The sequence below is a fragment of the Chlamydotis macqueenii genome, chromosome 18, assembly GCF_036417535.1.
Source record: "Chlamydotis macqueenii isolate bChlMac1 chromosome 18, bChlMac1.mat, whole genome shotgun sequence".
NCBI lineage: Eukaryota > Metazoa > Chordata > Aves > Otidiformes > Otididae > Chlamydotis > Chlamydotis macqueenii.
This window is the reverse complement of record NC_141573.1, coordinates 13,349,007-13,371,158: the sequence shown is the minus strand read 5'-3', so window position 1 is coordinate 13,371,158 and position 22,152 is coordinate 13,349,007. Positions and strand designations below refer to the sequence as shown.

Here is a 22,152-nt window from a genome sequence, read left to right as displayed (position 1 = left end):
GGAAACGAGCGGCTCCACTGCTTCTGCGGGCGGCCCCCACTCACCTGGCAACTCCGCCGGGACGGCACCGAGCCGGGGCGTTCGGTACCGAGCAGCGCCGAGCCGCAGCGCACGGAACGGTGCCGGTGCCGGTGCCGGTCCCGGCTCGCAGGGCGGCGCTCGATAACGTCCCGCTCGGGCCGGCCCCGTCCCGGCAGGAAATCCCTCCCCGGCCCGGCCTGATTGGAAAAGCCCGGCGGGCTGCGCGGGCTGGGCAGGGCCGCGGCTGCTGTCACTCACCGCCACGGGCCGGCACGGCGGGGCAGGGGCAGGGGCAGGGGCAGGGGCAGGGGCAGGGGCAGGGGCAGGGGCAGGGGCAGGGGCAGGGGCAGGGGCAGGGGCAGGGGCAGGGCGGCGCCCCCACTGCGGGCGGCCCTGGGGCTCCGGGCCAGCGACCAGCGTTGGACGGGGCCCGGCCGCGGAGCCACCGGGGGGCAACCCCACCAGCCTCGGCCCGGGACCGAGGCTGTGGTGGGGGTACCGGCTCCGGTGGGAGACCCTCCACCCTCGGCCCGGGATCCACCCGGTGGTCCGGGACCGGCCCCGGGGGCCGTGCCCCATCCTCAGTCCCAGCCCTTTTCCCCCTCCACCACCGACCGCCTCGGCAGAGGAGATGCCGACAGCATTCACGGGACCAAAATCCACCCGTCCCCAGCTGTCCAAGCCCCGAATTAATCCTGCTCTCACAAAGCACTAAAACCACCCAAAATCACCCATTCCTGCCAGTCTTCAGTAGAAACACCGGGGCCAAGTGCTCCCCCGAGCACAGTGCTCTTAAAACCAGAGCCTAATAAAGCTGGACAGCTTTTGCTGCGTGATACCACTGGATTATCATCAACTAATCAGATTAAAAACACACAGAAGCTTTGATTTTATTCAGCAAGTGTCTGGCCCACAGCTCCCCAGGGCTGGTACCTCTTCGAATCAGGCCGCAAGACGTTTCGCCAACGGACAATTTCGTGAGCAATCCCAGTAAGTGGGATCCTTGGCGAGGAGGAGGAACTGACGTTTCAAGACACACCCAGTCTTTTCAGTTCAGGAATAAAAAGATTATTGTGCATATCTAATTATAAATGGCAACATTTTATGGCTGTGATGTTGAAGCGTGAAGCTGTAAGTAGCCCTCCTAGGAAGGGCTGTGAAGGGAAAGGTCTTGTTATTCCTCCTGTGAGTTTTACCAGAGCTTGTAAAGCGCAGTGACATTTATAATAATCCCCTGAATTTATGTAGCACCTTTTGTCCTTCTAAGGATCTTCATTAAGCTTTGAAGCTCCCTGAGCACAGACTAAACCCACTTTGCAAAAGAGCCCAGGTCCTGCTTTGTACAAAATGTGCGTCCTGTTTCGGGCAGGGGTGGGACTTTTCCACCCCACCAACCTCTGGTGGCACACTGTTACACCGCAGTAAGGGCACGCCACACCGGTATGTGCACCCAAAGGTCATGCTGCTTTATCCTGTGTGGTTAAAGCTGGATCATTTAAACTTTAATCTCTGGTGTCACACAAGCCTTTTGAAACTATTTTACACCAGTTTACTAGAAAACCACACTTTCTAGTGCAGACTTTGAACATTAAACCATGTACCAGCGCTCCCAAATCCACACCAAAGCCCGACGCCTTTGCTTCACAGCCTGGCCCACAGCAGAACGAGGACGAGCAGGCAGCAGCCCACGTGTCCCATGGTGTATTGTGCAGCCTTGCATTGACTGTGGAGGCAGAGGGGCTGGCAGGCGATTCCAGACCGGCCAGCAGCCCCGACACGTCCGCCTCGCAGAGCCGACAGCCCCACCACCACTTTTATTCCCCTGCGTCCGCAGGAGCTGAGGGCATTGAGTTTCCTCAGTAGAGGAACCCCTTGAACGTTTGGCTGCCCCTCCACACCAGGGCGAGAAGTGTGCAGTGTAGGGGTTTCGGGGTGCAGGCACCCGTGGGTGGCCCTCAGCCCCTGCAGAAAGGTGCGAGGTTGGGTGCGTGGCTCCCCCCGCAGCTCTTCGGGTCGCTGTTGCCATCTAGAGGCCCCTGCTACTCTGACCATCTCCTTGCGAAGGAGCTTGGGTTTAATTCCATGCAACATTTCAAAGCAGCTTTTTCGGGTTAGGGACTGAGGGGGAAGGGGAGGTGTGGATTAGCTGCTCCTACAGTCCGACTGGTTTTGACTCAAAATGCCACCACTTACCAGTTTGCCGACTCTCCCCAGCTCATGTTGCGTACAGCTGATCGATGGCCACAGCTCATCCCCCCACGCCTTGCAGCCCCAGCAGCTGTTCAAAGCCCTCCCCTCCACTCTGAGACTGGTTTTTGTTTGGTTTTTTTTTTTTACCCCATCCTGAAAACAAAGTGATGCATTTGCTATCAGGGAGGGAAGCAGACCCACTGTCAGGAGCAGTGCACGCAGCAGCGTCTGTGGCAGCTCCGCGGCCGTCACTGGCTCCAGGTGAGGCTGGAACAGACACAGCCCCGAGACCTCAGAGTGCGAAACTCCTGCTCCCCAAGCCTCACCCACAAAAGCCAAACTTGTAAAGTTGTGACTGTGCCATCCTCACCCAGCAGGAACGGGTAGGAGGGCTGCAAAGGGTGGCACCAGACATCCCAAACATTTTAAATATGTTATGAACCAGCTGCATGGAAACATACTTCTCCCCTCTCAGATGTGGCTTAAGCTCCTCCTGTTTAAAGCTGCACAGAATGGGCCCAGCTTGACTGAGAGCCTTGCTGCTGCAACCCCAGAGCTGCCCCTTGCACCTGTGCTGGGGAGGCTCCGGCTCACGCGGGAGCGAAGCCATGCAGGCAGAGGAGGATGCGTGCAGCCACTGCTGCCCAGATGCTCCCAGTTCAGGTTCAGAGTGGGGCTGGAGGCCGGTTCCTGCACACCCACGAGGGCAACACCACCGCAGCAAAGGCCACGCACCCCGTGACAGCACCCTTGTATCCGGCCTGCAGGGACGGGGGTGCGGGCTGAGGATGAAGCAGGGTGAGGAAGAGCCTCTCCCGCACCACATCAGGCCCCAGCAGAAAGTGGGTTATTGCCCAGATTTAATGCCAGCCCCAGGAGCCCTTCCTGCAGCTCCTGACCTTCACTCCCGCTGTGCTCAGCTTTGCCAAGCGCCGAAAGGCACCAGGTGCCCCACTGCCGGGCTTTGGTACTGTCCACAAGGTGCCCAGCTAGTCTCAGCCGCATTCCTGGTGCTCAGCAGTCACATCTCATCCTCAGGGACCCTTCCCTGCGCAGGCATGTGTCCCCCCATCCCCTTCCGCATGATGTCCGTGTCCCACCTGGCTCAGCACTCCACTGCGCTGGCCGAAATGTCAGCCAGGAGGCTCAGGAGGAGGAGGTATCTGGACACATGAGGGGCTTGTGTATGCAGTTACTCCATTGCCTTTTATAAACCCTCCTGGCCAAGGAGCCCAAGGAGGAAAAACCAGGGGGTTTCATCAAGATGGAGATGCACTGCCCACAAGGAAGAGAAGGATGCTGTGCTCCCAGGGACCAGCTGCTAGCAGAGAGGTTTTGGGACTGGTTTGGCCTCAGACACCTCCTGCGCCCACACCACATGCAGCGCAGCTGCTGCCTGCAGCCTCGGGCCAGCCACCACCGCCATTGGGACTTCCAGGTGGGGACACATCCCAGCCCCAGCACAGAACCCAGACACAGCTCCATGTGCATGCGCCCCGCAAAGCTGAGCATCAGCCATACTGTGAAAAGCAGCAGTGACTGCCCTTCACGGAGCTGGTGGTACCTGCTGGTGGCAGGCAGCAGCATAAACCGTACCTAGGGCCGGCACTACAGCAGGTAACAGGGTGATTTAACAGAGGTGATTTAGGAAGCTACAGTCTTTTACAACAAGGAAATCCCCCCGCCACGCAACCTCAGGTAACCAGCCCTCTGGTTACACCACTCTGCTGGAGTCCAGCTCTGAGCTCCCTCAAAAATCAACTCCACAGCCGCAACTTGAACACGTGTGAGCGGGAGGCTACAGCCTGCACCGGCCTCTGCCCTGGCACCGCAAACCCTCCGTGCAATCCCTTCCCCGGCATCTGCATGGGAACTCGGGCAGGTCTGGTGTGGGGGTCCCGGCAGGAACAGCCTTCTCATGTGGCAACGCTCAGCTCCCGCCAGACTCACCTCTCCCCAGCACACGCATGCTGCTGCTCCACCGTCCTCCCCAGCTGCCTGCTTTCCTCCTCCACCAGCCTCCCTGTGCTGACAGCCACTTCTTTCTGATCCTGTGCCTTTCTTTTCTCTCCATCTCCCTCACTCAGTCCCCCTCTCAGGAAATTAAACATAATCCTCCTTTTTTTTGCTGCTGGATTCTCTATTTAACATTCGCTGCGTGCGCTTGCGCTGATTCAGAACGGGATTAGACTTTCTGTTGCTTTGATGTCAGTTGGGCTTTGCACTTAAGGCAAAGGGGGGAAAAAGAAAATGTCTCTTAACAAACCTCTCGGGTTCTGCCCATCCACTTCCACCCATCCTGGAAACGACGGTCAGGGACGTTTACCTGCAGAAACTGGGTTCCCTTTCAGGATCAACCCCGGGGGAACAGGCTGACTCACCACCCCAGCACTACTGTCCCTGCACTGGATGTTATTCTCTGGAAATGCCCAATTTCCACCCCAACTCTGTTATCGCCCAGCACTGTGGAGGCTGAGTGGAGGGAGGTGAAAACCACAACTCATTGGCTGTCAGTGAATATTGCAACCTCCAGCTGCCCCACGGCAGGGAGCATGCGGGCCACCGGCGTCGCTGCAATAGAGAGCAGGGCACAGGGCTGCCTGCGGGGAATACCCTGCTCCGCTCATTTCTAAGGGAGGAACAGGTGCTGTGGGGGGGCTGAGATGGAAATGCGCATCACGCTTGCTGTGGTCCGACACTTGTGCCGCAGCACAGTCTGTGCATGGGACCTTTCCCTCTCCATCCTCAGGCCTGAGGTTCTCCCTTTGGAGGATGAGGACTTGGGGTTGTTTTCACCAGCCAGTACCTCCAATGCCAGCCCGAAGCAGATGAAGAGCATTTGTCTCATGCTGCCTGCAACAGCCTTCCATCACCACTGAGCCCACCACGTCCAAACCAGCCTGCAGCACAGTTCGGAGTTGGGGCACAATCTCCATCATCTCCGCCCCGCACTGATCTCACACCAGAAAACACCTGGTCTCATGCCTTTCATATAGGATTCTGCAGAGCCACGACCAGAGCTGGGATCTGACGCTGGGTCCTGTTCCTGCTCATCCAGGACAGCCCTTTCCCAGAGTCTCCAGGGGCTTGCATGCAGTTTCTGCTGCCTGATGCCTGGCTCTGACCCCATCTGAACTTCACCACATATGCAGCTGGGTCTCCTTTGGGTAACAGGCAGGTCTGGGTGCTGCACAACTGGAGAAGCCTGGCTGCAGCTGGAACTGTCCCAGCAGCCTCTGTAGGTTATGTGGGAAAGTGGTTCCATGGAGGGGCACAGTCCAGCCACAGACAGGACGCACTTGTCCCCAGGGAGTGGCACGGCCAGCGCCTGTGGAGCAGAAGTGGGGGCACACCTAAGCTCTCCCCAGGATCTGGCAGCCACAATCCCTCTGTCACCTGTACCTCACCACTGCGCTGCAGCCCTGGCTGGCACTGCCACCACATCAGGCATCCTCCACAATGGCCCAGGGACTCGGGACACACCTCTGCTAACAGCATAGCGTCTAATCCGTTTTGCCTGGTGCACGCATGCAGACTTGATTAACGTCTGCAATAAGCTCCATCCATCATCAGGGAGTAAAGGAGATTAACTCCGCAGCATGCTTGCCTCGCACTGATCCCATTCTCCAGGCCTCTTGACTAATGGTGAGGCTGCCTTATCTGTCAGGCCAGGAAACACGGATATCCGGGCCAACTGGGGATGAAGGGGAGCTCTGGGTGCGCAGGCAGCAGACAGGGTGCTGAATGCTCTGCCGTCGGGGCCGAGCTGACACATCCCTGCTCCCCGTGCTGCCAGCCCTGTGAGCTGTGCTCCCGCCACTCCCACTGCTCCCGGCCTCTCTGCACCCTCTGCTCATTCCTCCCAGCCCTTCCCTGCCAGTACGGTAGGAATGGGCGAAGGGAGAGCAGCAACCGGAGCACTGATGCATCCCTGCAGGAATGCAATGCCAAAACCCAAACTTTGTTGCTTCATTTTGCTTTGACGGTCAGCGGGGAAGATGTCACTCCCTGTCCCCTGAGGGAATTTGGATGGAGGCCTGGAGTACCCCGGGCAAATCCCCTATATGGGGCTGCAGGCAGGGCTGTGGCTGACGCGCACCGTGGAGGGCGGCCGCTCGGCCAGGCTCTTCTCTGGGAGGACACACATGTCGCGTGGATGCAGCGGATGAGCAGTGCCATCTGGACAAGCTCCAACTCCTGCCCCTGGCTCGCCACTGATGCTTCATTAACAGCTCCCTCCATTCAGCTCCCATTGCCTTGGCTTCTGCCGTGATCAGCTGGGCTGGAGTTTTGTTGTCCTGGGTTTTTTCCAAGTGGAAATTATTTCTCATTTCTTTTAACAATCAGGACACAGAGAAAGAGACAGGAAAGGAAGGCATTTCCAGGAGATGAAAGGGCAGGATTAAGGACACAGCTCTCACTTTGTTATCCCTCTAGTGCGGCTAAGAAATTCCTTTCAGGAGAAGGCTTTAATTAACTGTTTTTCTGATAGGAAAGAAACCTGGACCTAGAGATAGGTCTGGGTTTTTGGGGTTTGTTAATAACCCTGTCTGCAACCTCAGCAGCCCGGATTCATACACACACATAGGCTTTAATACAAAACCTTGCACAATACATTTCAATTTTGCTTTGCAAAGGCACTGTCACCCCAGTCTGGAAAATAAGGCATAGAGGGAAAAAAAACAGGCATGAGCAATGCTGCTGTGCACAGCGCCAGTGGGAAGAGGATCCGAGCGCACTGAACCACAGTGCTCCAGTGGCTCATGATGTGGGAAGGGGCCTTTACATAGAGGAATAACCCAGGGCAGGAGGCTGTAGAAATATCTCCACTGCCTTCTAGACCAACAGCCCTTCTCACACAGCAGGAAAAATCAGGGGGAGAGGAGATAAAGAGGCCTAGTGGCAAACTGGGACATCATGCTGATGTATCTGCATAATCTACTGCTGCAAAACCCTCCAAGAACTGAGTCAATTAAAAAAAAACATTTGGGGCTGATTTTTATCCAGATGAACTCTCTCCAAATATTTTAAGGCAACCAGCAAAATGGCCAACTTCTGGCTTGTTTAACCCTTCTCCCGAAACCTGCATCGGGTCTGAAAGAAAGCACCGTCTCAGAAAACATCTTGTTCTGTGAGCCTGAGCTGCAGAACTGGACATGGTACTGGGTCTGCCTGTCCCCAGCACTACCTCAGTCACCTCCCTGCACCCTGGCTCTGCCCTGACCCCTTGGTATCTCTGCAGCTCGACTTTCTGTGGATACGTGGCCACAAAAGACTGAAAATCCACGCAGGTTTGCAGAGGAATCCTCACCCGCATCTTACAAAACAACATTAACTCCTGCCAGGGAAACATCTCACCCAGTCCCTCCCAGAATCGCATTTGCCTTTTTTTGAGCCATGTTAAGCAGGGAGCTCACACCGAACCCACGTCTTGCTCCTCTCCTGTCTTTCCACCTAATGAACTCCCAGCTGAAAACAAACGCTGACTGCTGTTGCTGAAACCTCTGTCTGCTCTTGGCATTTAACAGCCCAAGGGGCTAAGCGGTTTACCAATTACTATTTTCATAAGTGAGCATCCTTTTATTTTTTTTATTATCATTTTAAAAGGTTCCCACCTCTTCCAGAGCCCTTGGTGCTGCCTCCAACCCCAGCAGACGTCTCTGCGCCCAGCAGCGGCACAGGGCACATATGGCTGATTTGCTGGGGGCAAAGAGAGGAAAGAAACACCTGGCTGCCCCAGCGACTCAACTGCCGCAGCAAGCGGAGCTTTTCCTGGGGCCTCGCAGCTCCTCATCAGGAGGGCTTCCCATCCCGTGCTACCACTGCTAACAGCCCGGCTTCTCAGCACAAGACTTCAGTCTCACTTGTGATTTATTCCTTATTTATTTTACAGGTTTTGTGCTTCTTCACGTCTTCTCCAGCCTAAGAATTTCTTGGGAGATGCTGTATCCAAAACTTTATTGGACTTTACGTAGATTCAACATACTGCAGCTCAGAAAATCAGCCCTTACTGCTTTCCCCTCTCCTGCTCCCACTCAGAATCAGGCAGTAGGATTGCCGTCTCTGGTTATAAAAAACTCTCTCTCTCTCTTTTTTTTTTTTTTTTTTGATAGCTCTGTCATAAATCCTCATGCTTGGATTTGCAATTTCATGTGACAGCTCTTTCCAGGAACCAAGTGGAGTTTATCTCATCTCCCTGACTTGAACCTCTCAGGATTTTTAGTTTTGCTTCATCTCAGATGTGTAATTTCCATTTCTGAGTTCAATGTCATCCTCCTCATTGAAAGAGTGGCAGAGCACTCCTTTTGGGTTGAACCCCCTTGCATGAATCCTCCTGCTCTGCCTCCTCCTGAGCCATATGTACAATCACCTGTGAGCTACAGATCTCAACCAAAACTTTTTCCCCCCTGTTCAGACTCAGGAGGAATTCAGGTTACAGCTACCTCTTCCTCGCACTAATGCCTGTTGTTGTCAAAGGGAAGCACAGTGACTAACACTGAACCCTGCGGCAGGATTTGCCTCCCTGGGGGCTCCCGGCTGTTTCTGTCAGATGCTGTGAGCTGCCAGCAGCTTCTTATCTCTGATGACGGGATCTGTCCATTTCACCGAGCGCACATCCGCATCCCTGACCTCAGCACGTTGGCCACGGACAGACTGCAAAGCCCACCGGCCTCTCGGCTTTCTCATCACAGGGCAAGACCTGCTTGGCCCCTTCTTGTTATTTTTGGCTGTGCTTTTGTGTCTGCAATCATCTAACCTTCAGCAGTGAAAGAACAAAACCACAGAAGGCTGCTGCCCTGGCCTTTGGCTCCCTGTGAGCAACGGGGATGGGCAGAGGCTAAAGGCTAAAACCTCAAATTAGCAGCATGGAACTGGAGTGGGCCAGGACTGACCAGGCAGCTCAGACTTCTCACTGCAAGGGCAGGAAGGCTGCAGGGAGAGAAGAAGTGGTCATCTGGATCCAGACAAATGCCCACTTTTTGCTAATTAATTAGAAATGCAGTGTGGATAACAAGAAGGTTTAGATGACTACTTAGCTACCTATTCCTGTAAAGCTATGCGTGAGTTCATCAAGCAGCTGAGAAAGCTGCTGTGTTCATTAGAGACGCACATGTGTAAGAGAAAGCAGAGCAGCGAAATCAGAGCTTTGCTCATAACTCAGGCTCAGGCCATGGCTCCACACTCATTAATACCAGCTCAGGGCAGCACCAGATCACACAGTAGCACTGATCTGAGTGGAATCAAGCATCAAGACATGACAGCAATTTCTCTCCAAACAGCCAGACCATAACTGCAGCGCACATCTAGATCAATGACAGCAACGCCCGAGTCACCATCAAGTTACTGTGACAAAGCTACTCCTTAAAACCTTTGGGTTTTCTGTGGTTTGGGTTTTTTAAAATAAAATAATTACATTCATCACACATCTGCTGTGGGGATACGAAGAGTTGTGCTGGGATAATAATTGCAGGAAGATGGATAAGATGCTGCCTAAGCCAGTGCTGTTGCAGAGAGAATTACTGTCAATTCTTGACCTCAAGCTCAGCAGCTAGAGGGAAATTATTTAACTTTGCCATATGACATTTTCCTTTCTTGTAGGAGCGAAGTGATAGCAAAGATTCACTTTCCAGGATCAAAGGAGGGAAAATGGATCAGTAGCTGAAAACTACTTTACCAGTCCTGCCTGAAAAGGGGTGAGAGCTATCGGACAGAAACAACAATATTCAAGTACTCAGCCAGCATGGAGGGCTGATGCACTGTGTCTAACACATCTTGAATGAAATAATTCCTATCCCCAAGGCTGCTGCAAGGGCCAAACTTCACCCATTCGGCTATCAGATCAGTATAAACAAAGACAAAGAGCTAAGCAATAAAAATGCGGAGGCTCGTTCTGTAAGTCTGGAGTTGTGAGTAAGGAGAACAGTGAGTTAGAGGGGAGGATTTGCAACTTGGCTTTTAGTGAAGGCTCCTCTCTCCAGAGTGCAAATTGGAGTAGTAACTAGACACAAAATAAATATTTAGCAAATGAGAAAGTCTCCATTTAATGAGAAATTATTTGGTGAAACAAGCTGGGAAAATGGTTTCAGTAGCGTGGTAACAGAAGCCAGCGCTGTGTTCTGCCCCACAGGATGCCGCAGTTCTACTCGTGTTGCATAAGACAGGAACTCCAGCTGGGACAGATGCAGGAAATATAACTCACTACTGAAGTGCAAGAGTCCTTCAGGTTTAAAACTGGCTGTTATACCAGCCAGATTCATTCCCTAGTCACAGAATTTGCCTAGCAGCAGCTTTGGAAGATCACTATCTTTCTTCATAACAGTGATGCTGCAGACAGGATGGTCTAAGGGTAGCGGTGATGCCAAGTTTTTAAGAAGTCATCATTTTTTTCTTTTATGTTCAAGGGCTGAGCTCCATTTCCAGATCTTTATCTACATCATTAGGCTGTTGAGATGGCAGTTCCCTGCTTAAAACTTTAATTACTAGGTCCTGTCCAAGGGACCAGGCAATCCCAGGCACAAATACAGGCTGGGCAGAGAATGGACGGAGAGCAGCCCTGAGGAGAAGGACTTGGGGGTGCTGGTGAAAGAGAAGCTCAACAGGAGCCAATGATGTGTGCTTGCAGCCCAGAAAGCCAACTACACCCTGGGCTGCATCCCCAGCAGCGTGGGCAGCAGTCGAGGGAGGGGATTCTGCCCCTCTGCTCCGCTCTGGTGAGACCCCCCTGCAGCGCTGCGTCCAGCTCTGGAGCCCCCAACATCAGAAGGACGTGGAGCTGTTGGAGAGGGTCCAGAGGAGGCCATGCAGATGATGGGAGGGCTGGAGCAGCTCTGCTGTGAGGCCAGGCTGAGAGAGCTGGGGCTGTTCAGCCTGGAGAAGAGGCTCCGGGGAGACCTGAGAGCGGCTCCCAGTGCCCAAAGGGGGCTGCAGGAAAGATGGGGAGGGATATTTGACAAGGGTCTGTAGTGACAGGACAAGAGGTAACGGCTTTAAACTGAAAGAAAGATTGAGATGAGATATAAGGAAGACATTCTTTACCCTGAGGGTGGTGGAACCCTGTCCCAGGTTGCCCAGAGAGGCGGTGGATGCCCCATCCCTGGAAACATTCAAGGCCAGGCTGGACGGGGCTCTGAGCAACCTGATCTGGTTGGAGATGTCCCTGCTTCTTGCAGGGGGGTTGGACTGGATGGGCTTTAACGGTCCTTTCCCACCCAAACCATTATGTGATTCTACTATCTCTCTCTTTTAAGATGTGTTTTCAAGGGGTTTGTGCCTCAATCTTCCTTGTAGTTACATGGAGCAGTTAGTACAACTCCCTGGCTATATCTCAAGTTCCCTTGAGAGCTTGTCCCTGCTGCAGTTTCCAGTAAATGAGCACTCACAGAACTAGTCCTGCAGAGAGCTGATGTCTTCAAGTGTTCAGCCAGATAATGAGCTGATTACTGTGCCTGCTCCTCCTGGCGATGGTGAGCTCTATGCACAGACAGGTTGTGCATCACCAATTGCTCTGGTTAATATTCCTTTCCTTCCCTCTATCCCTTCAACTTGGTGGGGCTGGTTTTATAGAAACCAGCACCTCTTTGGAGCAAGAACTTCCATAGATTGACAGAGCAAAAAGGAAGAACCAAACCTCGTCAAAGTCTGAATATAAAAGCCCAGTAATAAAACAGTCACATAGCCATGCTTAAGTGAACCTCAGCTGCTGAGCACTGCTTTGTCATTGTAGCTATGACACATGTGCATCAGCGATGGAGCAGCTGTGGTTTAGCATGCCCCTACAGCTGAGAAGAAGGAATTACAACTTCACTCAAACGCAAGGTGGTTTCTAAGTGAGCAGCAATATCTGAGATAGCAAATTAAAAATAATGCCGTCCTTTCGAAACTGCTAAATTTAAATGTCAGGCTCTTTCTTTGAAAGCTGTAAGATGGCTCTTTCCTCCCTAGGGAAAGTGAGTAGGGAGCTGTCTAGGCAGGGAAAATGTTTGGAATAGCAACTGCCCACCCATTTCCCATGCAAACACTCACACTCTGTACTTTAAGACTGGATTAAGCAAAACTACATTTCAGCGCTTGCTGCAGAGGCCAGCACCCTGTTGACAGTAGTTCTCCTGCCTTAGCTCCATCATCCCAGTGCACAAACCATAGCTTGCTTTGCAGTAGTAACTCGATACAGATGAGCACTAAGATGTGAGGAAAAAAAAAGGGTCTTTTAAGAAAATTTTAAGTGACTGAGAAACATCACTTTTTCACAAGCTGTGTGGATTCAACACTGTCTTGTATACCACAGATATCTGCCAGGGATAAACCCCTTGGGCAAATCACTGAGTAAGGCAACTCAAGAGATGCAGAAAAAACCTCATAGCATAGCAGACAAATTGGCCCCTGCCTATGTCCAGTCCCTAAGAGCTACAAAGCCTGGGCAAAGCATCCTCCAGATTTCTGTCTGCTGCTGGTCCACTAGAGGACAACCTAATAATGATGAACTCCTTTGGCTTGCATAGTAAGACGCTCACACTGAAACTGCCGCTGCCAAATCTGGCTTACAGTCCATGCTGGGATTGTTGCTGGCATATGTGTTGGACCTCATTTTTAACGGTACAGATTATTTCCAGTCCTGATTAATACAGCCTCATGACGCTCCAAACAATGGCCCCTACAGTGGATGGCAGCCTTTGCAACTAGAGAGAAAGAGACAGAAGCAAGGGAGATTTCCAGACAGACAGATGTAGTTTTTACAAAGCAAGTCCAATCCCCTACACTGCACTCTACCACAGAAAAAAAAAAGCTGTCTGTTGCTGCTGGTTTTCTTGCAGGCTTCTGACCTGATCTCATGCTTTTTTTTTTTTTTTTTTTTTTTTTGTGCAGGAAATGCTCAGGAGTACAGAATGATCCTTTTGCTCTGGTAACACTTGATTTATCAAATCATAACGGAGGAACCCAACTCACATATAAACAGTGGGCAGGAAGCAGACAAAATTGTCAGCTCAAAGCCAGAGCACGCTACTGCTCTGGCAAGGCACAGAAAAAGAGCAAAGCAGTTTCTCAAAACCCAAAAGAATTCTTGCCTAGTATTTTTAAGGCCAAAAAACCAGAACACATAAAATCTGAGCTAGCAATAGAGCTAATTTCTGGAGCTAGCAAGTAAATGAACTGTGGCTAGAAGTGGAACAGCAGAGAATTAATTACAAGTGAAGTGTCTCAGGTTGGAATTAGAGTCAGAGGGGTCAGAGGGTCAAAGCAACAGAGTTTTGGGTGGGTAATTTGGTGCCTTGACATCCCCAGCCCCAGTAGTGGGGATGTGCCTGTGACTCAGGCATGAAAAGTGCATGAGAGAAAGAAGCACACCGAAGGCAGGAGATCAGAGCTATTTAAGAGACAAAATCTGCTATTCCTCTCCTGACGACAGCAAGAGCTGGCTGGCTGTAACTGGGAGGGCGCAGATCCTGGCCATCCCTTCGGGAGCGGCGTGTGATGCGAAGGGGCTCTCGCCGCAGCCCTACCGAGGCACTGCCCGGCGCCCGGCCGGGAGCGGCCCCCTCCCGCTCGAGGAGGGCAGCTCCCCCCGCCGCACTCGGCACCAGCTTCCCCTCCCACCCGGCGGCGGTGGGGGGATGCTCTCAGACGACGCGGCTGGCGGAGTCAGCCGCTCTTTGATTTCAGTACCTGCTCGGCGGGGCGGGGGCGGGCGAGCGGAGCGAAGCCTAGCCGCAGCCTCTGCTCGCCGGCTGCTGGAGGGCTCTGCCCGGCCCCGGCGGGGAAAGGTGGGGCCCCCACCCCATCGCTGCCGCGGATCCGTCGAGGGAACTTGCCCAACTTTCTCTGTCTCTGGCACCGGGACTCGCTGCCATGGCCCCCGCCAACTCCTCCCGCAACTTCTCGGCGCCGCAGGCTCGGAACGGCTCAGGTAAGCGGGGCTGCGCGGGGCGGAGGCGTCACCTCCCCGGTGGGGCGCCCTCGCTGGGGCCGGGCCCGGGGCGCGGAGAGCTTTGCTGGGCAAGGCCCGTCTGCACACGCCTCCTGCGCTGCTCTGCGGCGCTGAGCCCGGCGCTGCTCAGCGGGGCCGGCCGGTGCCCCCTGGCGTGGGAGAGGCTGAGCACTGAGTCACAGCCCCCCAGGGCACCCCCTCCCCGGTCCCGCCTTCAGCACCCGCGCGCGGACAGCTCCGGGCCCCGCGCGGGGCGGCGGGCGGCGGCGGGACGGGGCTAAACCCCCGCGCTCCCGCGCGGACACCGCCCGGCGCCAAAATAAAGCCCAGACACCACCGTGGCCACAGGCCTGAAGCGATTCCCTGCTTTTTGGCTGTGAGACAGTAACAACTCTAGCAGCCTGCTGGTCTTCACTGTAGGGAAGAGACGAACCAGCCCAGCTGGACAGGGCGGGGCACAAGGCACGGAGAAGGTGAGACATACCGCTGGAGAGGGAAGCAGGGATCCTCATCAATCTCCTGTTTTCTCCATGCTACCACTGCTCCCAAAAATCAATGGTTTAGCATCAGGAAGGCCAGTTCTCGATAGTGCAAGTTGATGAAACTTTCATTTGTGGTCTTTGACTCCCTCTCCATGAGCATGTCCTTTATAAACTGAAAGGGTACCTTAGGTGATTCCTTCTGAAATGCAGTAAAGATGTAGTTTCTTATGTGTCTAGGCGTGACTGAGGACAACAATCACCTTAGAAAAAAAAAATTACATCAGTCCTCATTCAGTTCACATAGTGGAGTCCCTCTTTGGGACTTTTTAAAAGCATAAAAGGGCAGCCACAGATCTACAAGCAAAGACACTTGCTTGTGCAAGTGGCTGTGCACAGAAGCAGGACCGAAAAATCGGATTCAACCATATCTCAAGATGAAAGAGGCTTTAGAAAAGAGATAACTTCTGAGTGTTTGATAGTCATGCACTTCTGACTCCAGCCCATAATACACACATGAACTATAGCTTCACACTAGCTTCCAACTAATAACACTTGAAAGTTCGGCTCATACAAAAACCAACAGCAGAAAATATGCTACAGCACTATACAGATTGCCTTTCACACTAAGCCTCTGGGCTTGCACACATTTTGCTCTAAGACCAGCTGAGCTCATTCCAAATGTTACAGGGTCACCATGAGCACTCCATTGATTTTGCTGCAGACAAAAGACATTTTGTCCCAATCTCCAGCTAACCAAGTGGCTTTTACGATTCACTCATACAATCCACTCCCATCACATTCATAACAAAGTTTGGGGCTGAAAAGGAGGAGAGCAGAACTCATAATAGCTACATGCAGAACAGCAAGACCACAGTCATCATCTTCCAATTTCTAGTCTGCCATCTTCAAGCATTAAGGAGCTGTGAGATCTGTTTGGATGTTCAGGAGACACAGTAGCTGGATGCTGAAAATTAAGTCTCAGGTCTCACTATGGTGCTGATGACAGTATGTTATCTACCAAAAGCCAGGTAACACAGGGTGTTCTGTTGCATTAATGAGCAGCCAAGAGGAACAGGGACCATTTCAACCCCCATGAATGGCCTGGACCAGGCTTTTTTTTGTCTTGTTAACCATGCCAGGCTTTCACATTCAAGCCTCTGCCAGTTCTCCTGTGCCTCATTGGCTGCTTTCTGTCATCTGCATAGAGGCTTTCAGATAAAGTGATGCAGCAACAGCGCTACTGGATTCTGACCTCAGCCTTGCTAGTGCCTAAGCTGGCTGCTTCCTGGTGCCAGAAGGACTGAGGCAGTGGCAGGTCATCATGTCCCACTTCAAAAAGCACTGAAATATTACATACAGTCGATCTGGCACACACCTACTTTTCCAGCCATCAGCCAGGCCAGTGGTGTAGCCCCAGTTACCTTTCCAATTCAGTTAAGCTTCTCTGTCATGCCAAAGTAAATCTAGAAAAGTTTGTACTCAAGAATTCTAGAGGTCAAAGTTAGCAAATACCACCTCAGCAAACACACACCGCTTTGGCAGAGAAAACACCTTAGAAGTATCTGTTATTTCACTTAATCTCATTATCAAGATTTCCCTAGGTTTTGCTGGAGGACACCTCCCCACTTCTCCTCCAGGTGTAGGAGATGGAACAGTACAGTGATGGAAAGCATTTCCAATTGACACCAGAGTAAATCATCAATTCAATGAAAGACAAGTGCAGTCTAGGCTTAGGGACTGTCATGTGTGCCTTTGTAACAGCCACACAAATAACTCACACAAAGGCTTCCCCCAGAAAAAAAAAAACCAAAAACACCCCCCCCCCCAAAAAAAACCCCAAACAAAAAAAACCAACCCAGGTCCCATAGGAGAGGAGTAATAAGATTAAATGAGATTTGCCTCAGCTGAGAAGGTGATTTAAGACTCCATCACATGCTGCACATGGCAGTCTTGCAGAACAGAGAGCACCACAATCCATCCTTAGACACCACCTTCCGTGCCTCAAGAGCAGAAATCCTTGATGGTTGGCACTGAGGGCTTGTGTCTTCAAAACGTGATTTTAAACCATGGTTGGGGACAAGGCAAATGTGAATTTGATTACGTTTGGGCCTCCCACCCCAAACAGCAACTGTCAGGCATCAATGCTGAGAAGCTAAGTGTTATCGGGCAAGAATTTTGCCTTTGAAATCTACCTACTTCCAGAACTTGGAGACAACAGCTTTAAGCCATTTTTTTTTCCTCCATGTACAACTAGGGCATTCCCTGTTGAAGGGCCACTCTGAAACATATTCCCAAATCTCTGTCTGGCCACACACCTGGATTTCTTTCTAGAAAAAAAACTAGAGAAAGGGAGAAGGGCAGGGAAGGAAGATGGAAAGGACTGCATGCTCTGGCCTAACTCTGACCATGCAACTCGGACACAGCCAGGGTACAGTCCCAGATCTCACAGTTTAATTAAACATTAGTTGTCTGCCTGCATGGTCAACAAACTCTGTGTCTCACACTGTACACTAGATAAACCACCCAGCAGATGAGCCGAAGCTTTCTGACACAACAGCTTGAGCATTGACTATATCCAGATTTTGGCACCCGCACAGAGGTTTTACTTCTCTGATGTGGAAAGCACCAGCTGCCTGGCCTACTCCCCTGAAAGAAAAGTTACTGTCAGCTCCCTGTCAGACACTGGCAAGCGCAGAGGCACACCAGTCTGACGTTAGACCCCCAGAAAGAGCTGGAGAAGTTCAGGTCAGGACAGAAGTACCTCAGGATTGCTGAGGTCTACACATGGCTGGATTTGGGTGGCATGCTGCATGCATTGGGTGGCAGAGAAGGAAGTGTCAAATCCCCAGCTAAGCCTCTCTGAGTACAGCAGAGGGCCTTACACATAATTCTTTTTACACATAATTCATACACATCTTTGAGGGAGATCCAGCTGCAAGACAGTGCAAACACACAGAGATGTAAAGAAGTTGCCTCTGGGTTGCACTCACGGTTTTGGTTCCTTTTGACAGTAGCAGAGAAGCCAGCACCGTACACCAACGTGATCATGCCCAGTCTCTTCAGCATCATCTGTTTCCTGGGCATTGTGGGGAACCTCATTGTCATCTACACTATTGTCAAGAAGAAGAAGCTGAGATGCAAACAGACCGTGCCTGACATTTTCATCTTCAACCTCTCCATTGTGGACCTCCTCTTCCTCTTGGGCATGCCCTTCCTCATCCACCAGCTCCTAGGCAATGGCTCGTGGTACTTTGGAGCTCCCCTATGCACCATCATCACCGCCCTGGACACCAACAGTCAGATCACCAGCACCAACATCCTTACAGTGATGACACTGGACCGTTACCTGGCGACAGTCTACCCTCTAAAATCTACCTACGTCCGGACCCCATGTGTTGCAGCTCTAGTTATCTGCTTGGTGTGGCTCCTCTCCTTCCTCACCATCATTCCTGTGTGGATGTATGCAGGTCTTATGCCTCTGGAGGATGGGACTGTCCGCTGTGCTCTCTTGCTTCCCAACCCAGAGACTGATATCTACTGGTTCACCCTCTATCAGTTCATGCTGGCATTTGCTGTGCCATTGATTGTGATCTGTGTAGTCTACTTCAAGATCCTCCAGCACATGGCCACCACTGTGGTCCCATTGCCCCAGAGGAGCATCCGAGTACGTACCAAGAAAGTCACCCGCATGGCAGTTGCCATTTGCTCTGCCTTTTTTATTTGTTGGGCTCCCTTCTACATCCTCCAGCTGGTTCACCTCAGCATCGACACACCATCCATGGCCTTCTTTTATGCCTACAACTTTGCAATCAGCTTGGGCTATGCCAACAGTTGCCTCAACCCCTTCCTCTACATTGCCCTCAGTGAGACCTTCAAGCGCCAGTTCTTAGTGGCCATCCGCCCCACAAAAGAGCCATGTCACAACAGCAGCTCTGTCAACAACAACAGCATGACGGAAGCTAGCGTATGCCTAAAACTGGCACCAGAATCCACCCAGCAGACTCAGTTTCTGGAGGACTTCTCCCCACGTTCACTGCCTGTCACTGTGGGTGTTCACTAGGGCACTCTGAAGTGACTGCAGCAAAAAGCCTTCAGATCTATGCGGATGGAGAAGCAGTGGCTTCAGGCAATTCTTGGTGAAGTGTATGAACTACAAGCTTCCACCTCCAAGAGTCTAGGTGCCTCCCTTTTTCGTTGAAGGGCTCTGCTCCTATGAGATTGCCCTGGACCTATGAGATGCTGCGTACTGCTGCTTCTTTCCACTCCTGCATGGGAGGACTCTATCACACAAGACACTGGGCCTCCAAAGAGTATGGATGGAAAAGAGAGAAAGGACAGAAGGAGGATTTTGGGGGAAGAGTAAACCCTCTATCAACAACACTGCCCAGTGATTCCTTACCTTTTGGCCTGACCAGGATTCCTAAGCAGCATGCCAATACAGAGCTTCTTCGTTCAAAGCTTGAACCATTGAAACATAATATCATATATTTATTTTTGGTAAGAAATCTGACCTGCAAACTTTGACGGCTGTGCTCATATCCTAGAAGCAAACAGCAGAGAGAGATCTTGGGGCCAGAAGCCTCACCTAGGTCTGCCACTTGGCCTTTTGGTCCAGCCCTGTCTGCCTCTGGTGGGCTGTATTGTTTGGCAAGCAGGATATTTTCAAGAACTGGCTAATTTTGATGCTAATCTTAAATATTTCAAGCAAAATCAGGAAAATAACAATTGCACTGCTTCAAGTGACTGCAAACAATTCTCAAAAGTAGCACTGCTAACACCAGCTTTGTGGCTTTCCATGCCAATGAGCCGATTTTCACACTGCTGCTCCTGTGCCTCACAGTCTGCACGGCCATCAGGGAACCCCAGGCAGAGGATTTTAAACATGACTAAAAAAACACAATGTGCATAGATCTGTGGAGCAAGAAGATGTGAAAAGGCAGCTTAGAGGAAGCAGAGTTGCTTATGGAGCTTCCTCAAGATAACAAACACTTTACAAAGTTCAAAGAGGGAAAATTAAATGTCTGTGTTTTGTATATGCAGCTTCAACAGTCACGGATTAGGAAATAACTTTGCTCATTACAGAAAACCAGAGAGAAGACAGCACAAATCAGCTAAAGCCAGGGGATTACACTGACAGCCTGTGCAGGGCTCCCAGGGGACTGTGCGGGCATTGTTCAACACTTTGTCAAACACGGAGGAGCTGCTTACTGTAGATTAATTTAATGTAAAGAAGAATTGAAAACATCAAACAGCATAAAAAATTTTGTTACCATGCTTATGGTTTCATGCCACCAGCCAACCACAATACACCCAGCACAGAAATTCACCCTTCCCCAGCAGAACTGTGTCACCTGCACCACGCGCACACGCAGGTGCCCCAAATGCACGCACACCGCGCTTGGAGGGGGTTTTAAGTACAGGCAGCGCTTCAGCCTACACCCTGCAGAGAACACACAGCTGTTCACTCACCTCTGGCAATGAAAGCAGGCCAGTGTGCCACACCAGTACTTTTGACGTCATCAGCTGTGGCGCGTTGCTTTTTGAGCCGCTGAACAAACCTCGTAGCAGGGTCTCTCTGTATTTTCATTCCGGGCTCCTGAATCCACCACCGCCGCACATTCACGCTGCGGATTTATGGCATCTTGATAATTTTTTGCCCCCATTTCCCTGGGCAATAAAGCCAGACAGACATATATGGAGCTTTCAAGCTTTATGACTTAAAACTCTTTGCCCTATTTTGACTGCCAGGAATTTTAACCGGTGCTGGTTTTCATGGAGCTGCTTTGCTCTTTGGTCAGCACTCTCCTCAAAGGGCTCAGGAGCAAAGATCGAGGAAGATGCATGCTGTGCCAAGCCAGACTTGCTCTCAGGACAAGGGAAGCTATTGTGTTACCTTTCTCCCATAAGGAAGTTAAGAGGAGGACTGGCATGCTTCTCTGAAAGGAAGTGGTAATGGTTGGGTGAGTTTTTTCCCCTCCTTTAATACCAGCAATGAGGAAAGTATGAGGGGAGTGACTGAATTGCCAGGGCTCTTGGAGAGCAGCACACTGAAGATACTATCTTACAGTAAAGGTGTTTATGGTTGAACTAGTCTGTTCCTGTCTTAAGTGAGTCAGTCTGACCCAGTGTGGGAAGAAGGCATGGGGGCATGGTGGGCTAAACAAGAAGGGCAGTCAGCACCAGCTGGTGCCACACTGGAAAAAGGGTCTTTGTGGTGTGGACCTTTTCCAGATCTCATCATGCTGAAGTCACGGCACAGTACACTGGCATCTTCCCAGGCTGAAGTCCTTTTAGATCTCATTTATGTGAAGGGGAAAGCCATGCTAGAGAGATCTGGTCCCGACACCATGGCCCAGGCTTCCCATTTAGCTGGTGTCCCAGCAGAGGCATCTGCCCCTTCCCACCGCCCTGCAAAGGTTCATGGTTTCCATTCCCTCATGTTCCTCCTGTCTGTTCCTAAACGGTTTCCTAGTCCAGATGTCTAAGTGCTGGCTGTGAGGTCCCCTCCCATTCCATATATATCCATAAAAGCTGTGGAAAATGCACCTTGGGAAGACAAGGATGTGGATAGCTGCAGATGTGCTGGGAGGTTGGGAAGAGAGGTACAGACAAAGGAAACCAGCAAAGAAAACAGACAGCTTTTTGCCTTCTTCCCTAAATCACCCCAAAGCACAGGACAAGATGAACAAAAGCCTCTTCTTTGAATACAAACTTTTCTATCAGAGTGTCCCCCTGACCTGGTAAGGTAACGAATTCCAGCAGCTATACAGTCTCTGTGCACCTTGGTGTGACCCACTCCAAGTGTCCTACCCCTTTTCCTTATTTTTCAGAGCTGCTTTTGTTAAGTTGGAGAGTCTGTTGACTCTCCAACTGTTGTGTGTACAGCTTTACCTCTTTGTCTGTTCTGCTCTTTGTATTTATTATGTGATTCCCCCCAACTCAGTGCCTCAGTTACTGACTGCAGAGCCTGAATAAAAGGCATCGCTACATAGAAAAGGACACAGCTACTCATGCAGAGATGGGCAACCCGATGTGCTGCAAGGTCTGTCTGAGAGGTGCGGTGAGAAGGGTGCAGAGATAATGCAGTGTTTCCCTGCAGTCCTGCCTCCCACACACAGTCCATTGTCTCTTTTGCTTGAGAGAAACTAAGGGAAATCCAGCCAAATAACCAGGGGAAAAACACACCCAAAACCACAGGGGGAATAGAAAGAAATTATTTCATCTAATTGTTCAGATCAACAGCCTGCCACACCAGATGAGACAAATTTCCTCAGCTCTTTTTGCCAGCACTTTTCCTGTGTGTTCACGAGCCGCCTTGTCAGACAGTAGGAAGATAGATGGGTTCGCTCTCCACTCCTTCCCCTCCTTGTCCTTAGAGGTGTGACCGAAGCCGCGTGTCACAGCTCTGCTCTTGACAAACTCCCACAAGGGGCAGGTGGGCTGGTGCCTTCGACTCCTGCTTTCCCAGCCAGTGGCAGAGCCCTCCTGGCTGGTTGCTGCTGGTCCCTTCTCTGTTCCCTCTTTTCCACTATGCAG

General features: G+C 51.6%; 2 protein-coding genes across 2 annotated transcripts in view; one reads left to right on the top strand and one right to left on the bottom strand.

The window, feature by feature from the left end:
- The window catches only part of CASKIN2 (CASK interacting protein 2), a 33,721-nt gene extending 33,563 nt beyond the window's left edge, over positions 1-158 (bottom strand). Inside the window, exon 1 of the mRNA XM_086762579.1 lies at positions 45-158. The gene's annotated coding sequence lies outside the window, so the exon portion shown is untranslated. The remainder of the gene's footprint in view (positions 1-44) is intronic.
- A 13,843-nt stretch (positions 159-14,001) lies between these two features.
- MCHR1 (melanin concentrating hormone receptor 1) lies at positions 14,002-18,676 on the top strand. The gene is made up of 2 exons (XM_086762526.1): positions 14,002-14,113; positions 17,628-18,676. The coding sequence occupies exons 1-2, from the start codon at positions 14,056-14,058 to the stop codon at positions 18,674-18,676; spliced, it is 1,107 nt and encodes a 368-aa protein (XP_086618652.1). The 5' UTR covers positions 14,002-14,055.
- Positions 18,677-22,152: the final 3,476 nt, after the last annotated feature.

Excerpts from the sequence above, each read along its gene's own strand:
- MCHR1 (XM_086762526.1), top strand. The coding sequence starts at position 14,056 with ATGGCCCCCGCCAACTCCTCCCGCAACTTCTCGGCGCCGCAGGCTCGG. Across the intron at positions 14,114-17,627 it reads GCAGGCTCGGAACGGCTCAG|TAGCAGAGAAGCCAGCACCG; the intron begins GTAAGCGGGGCT and ends TCCTTTTGACAG.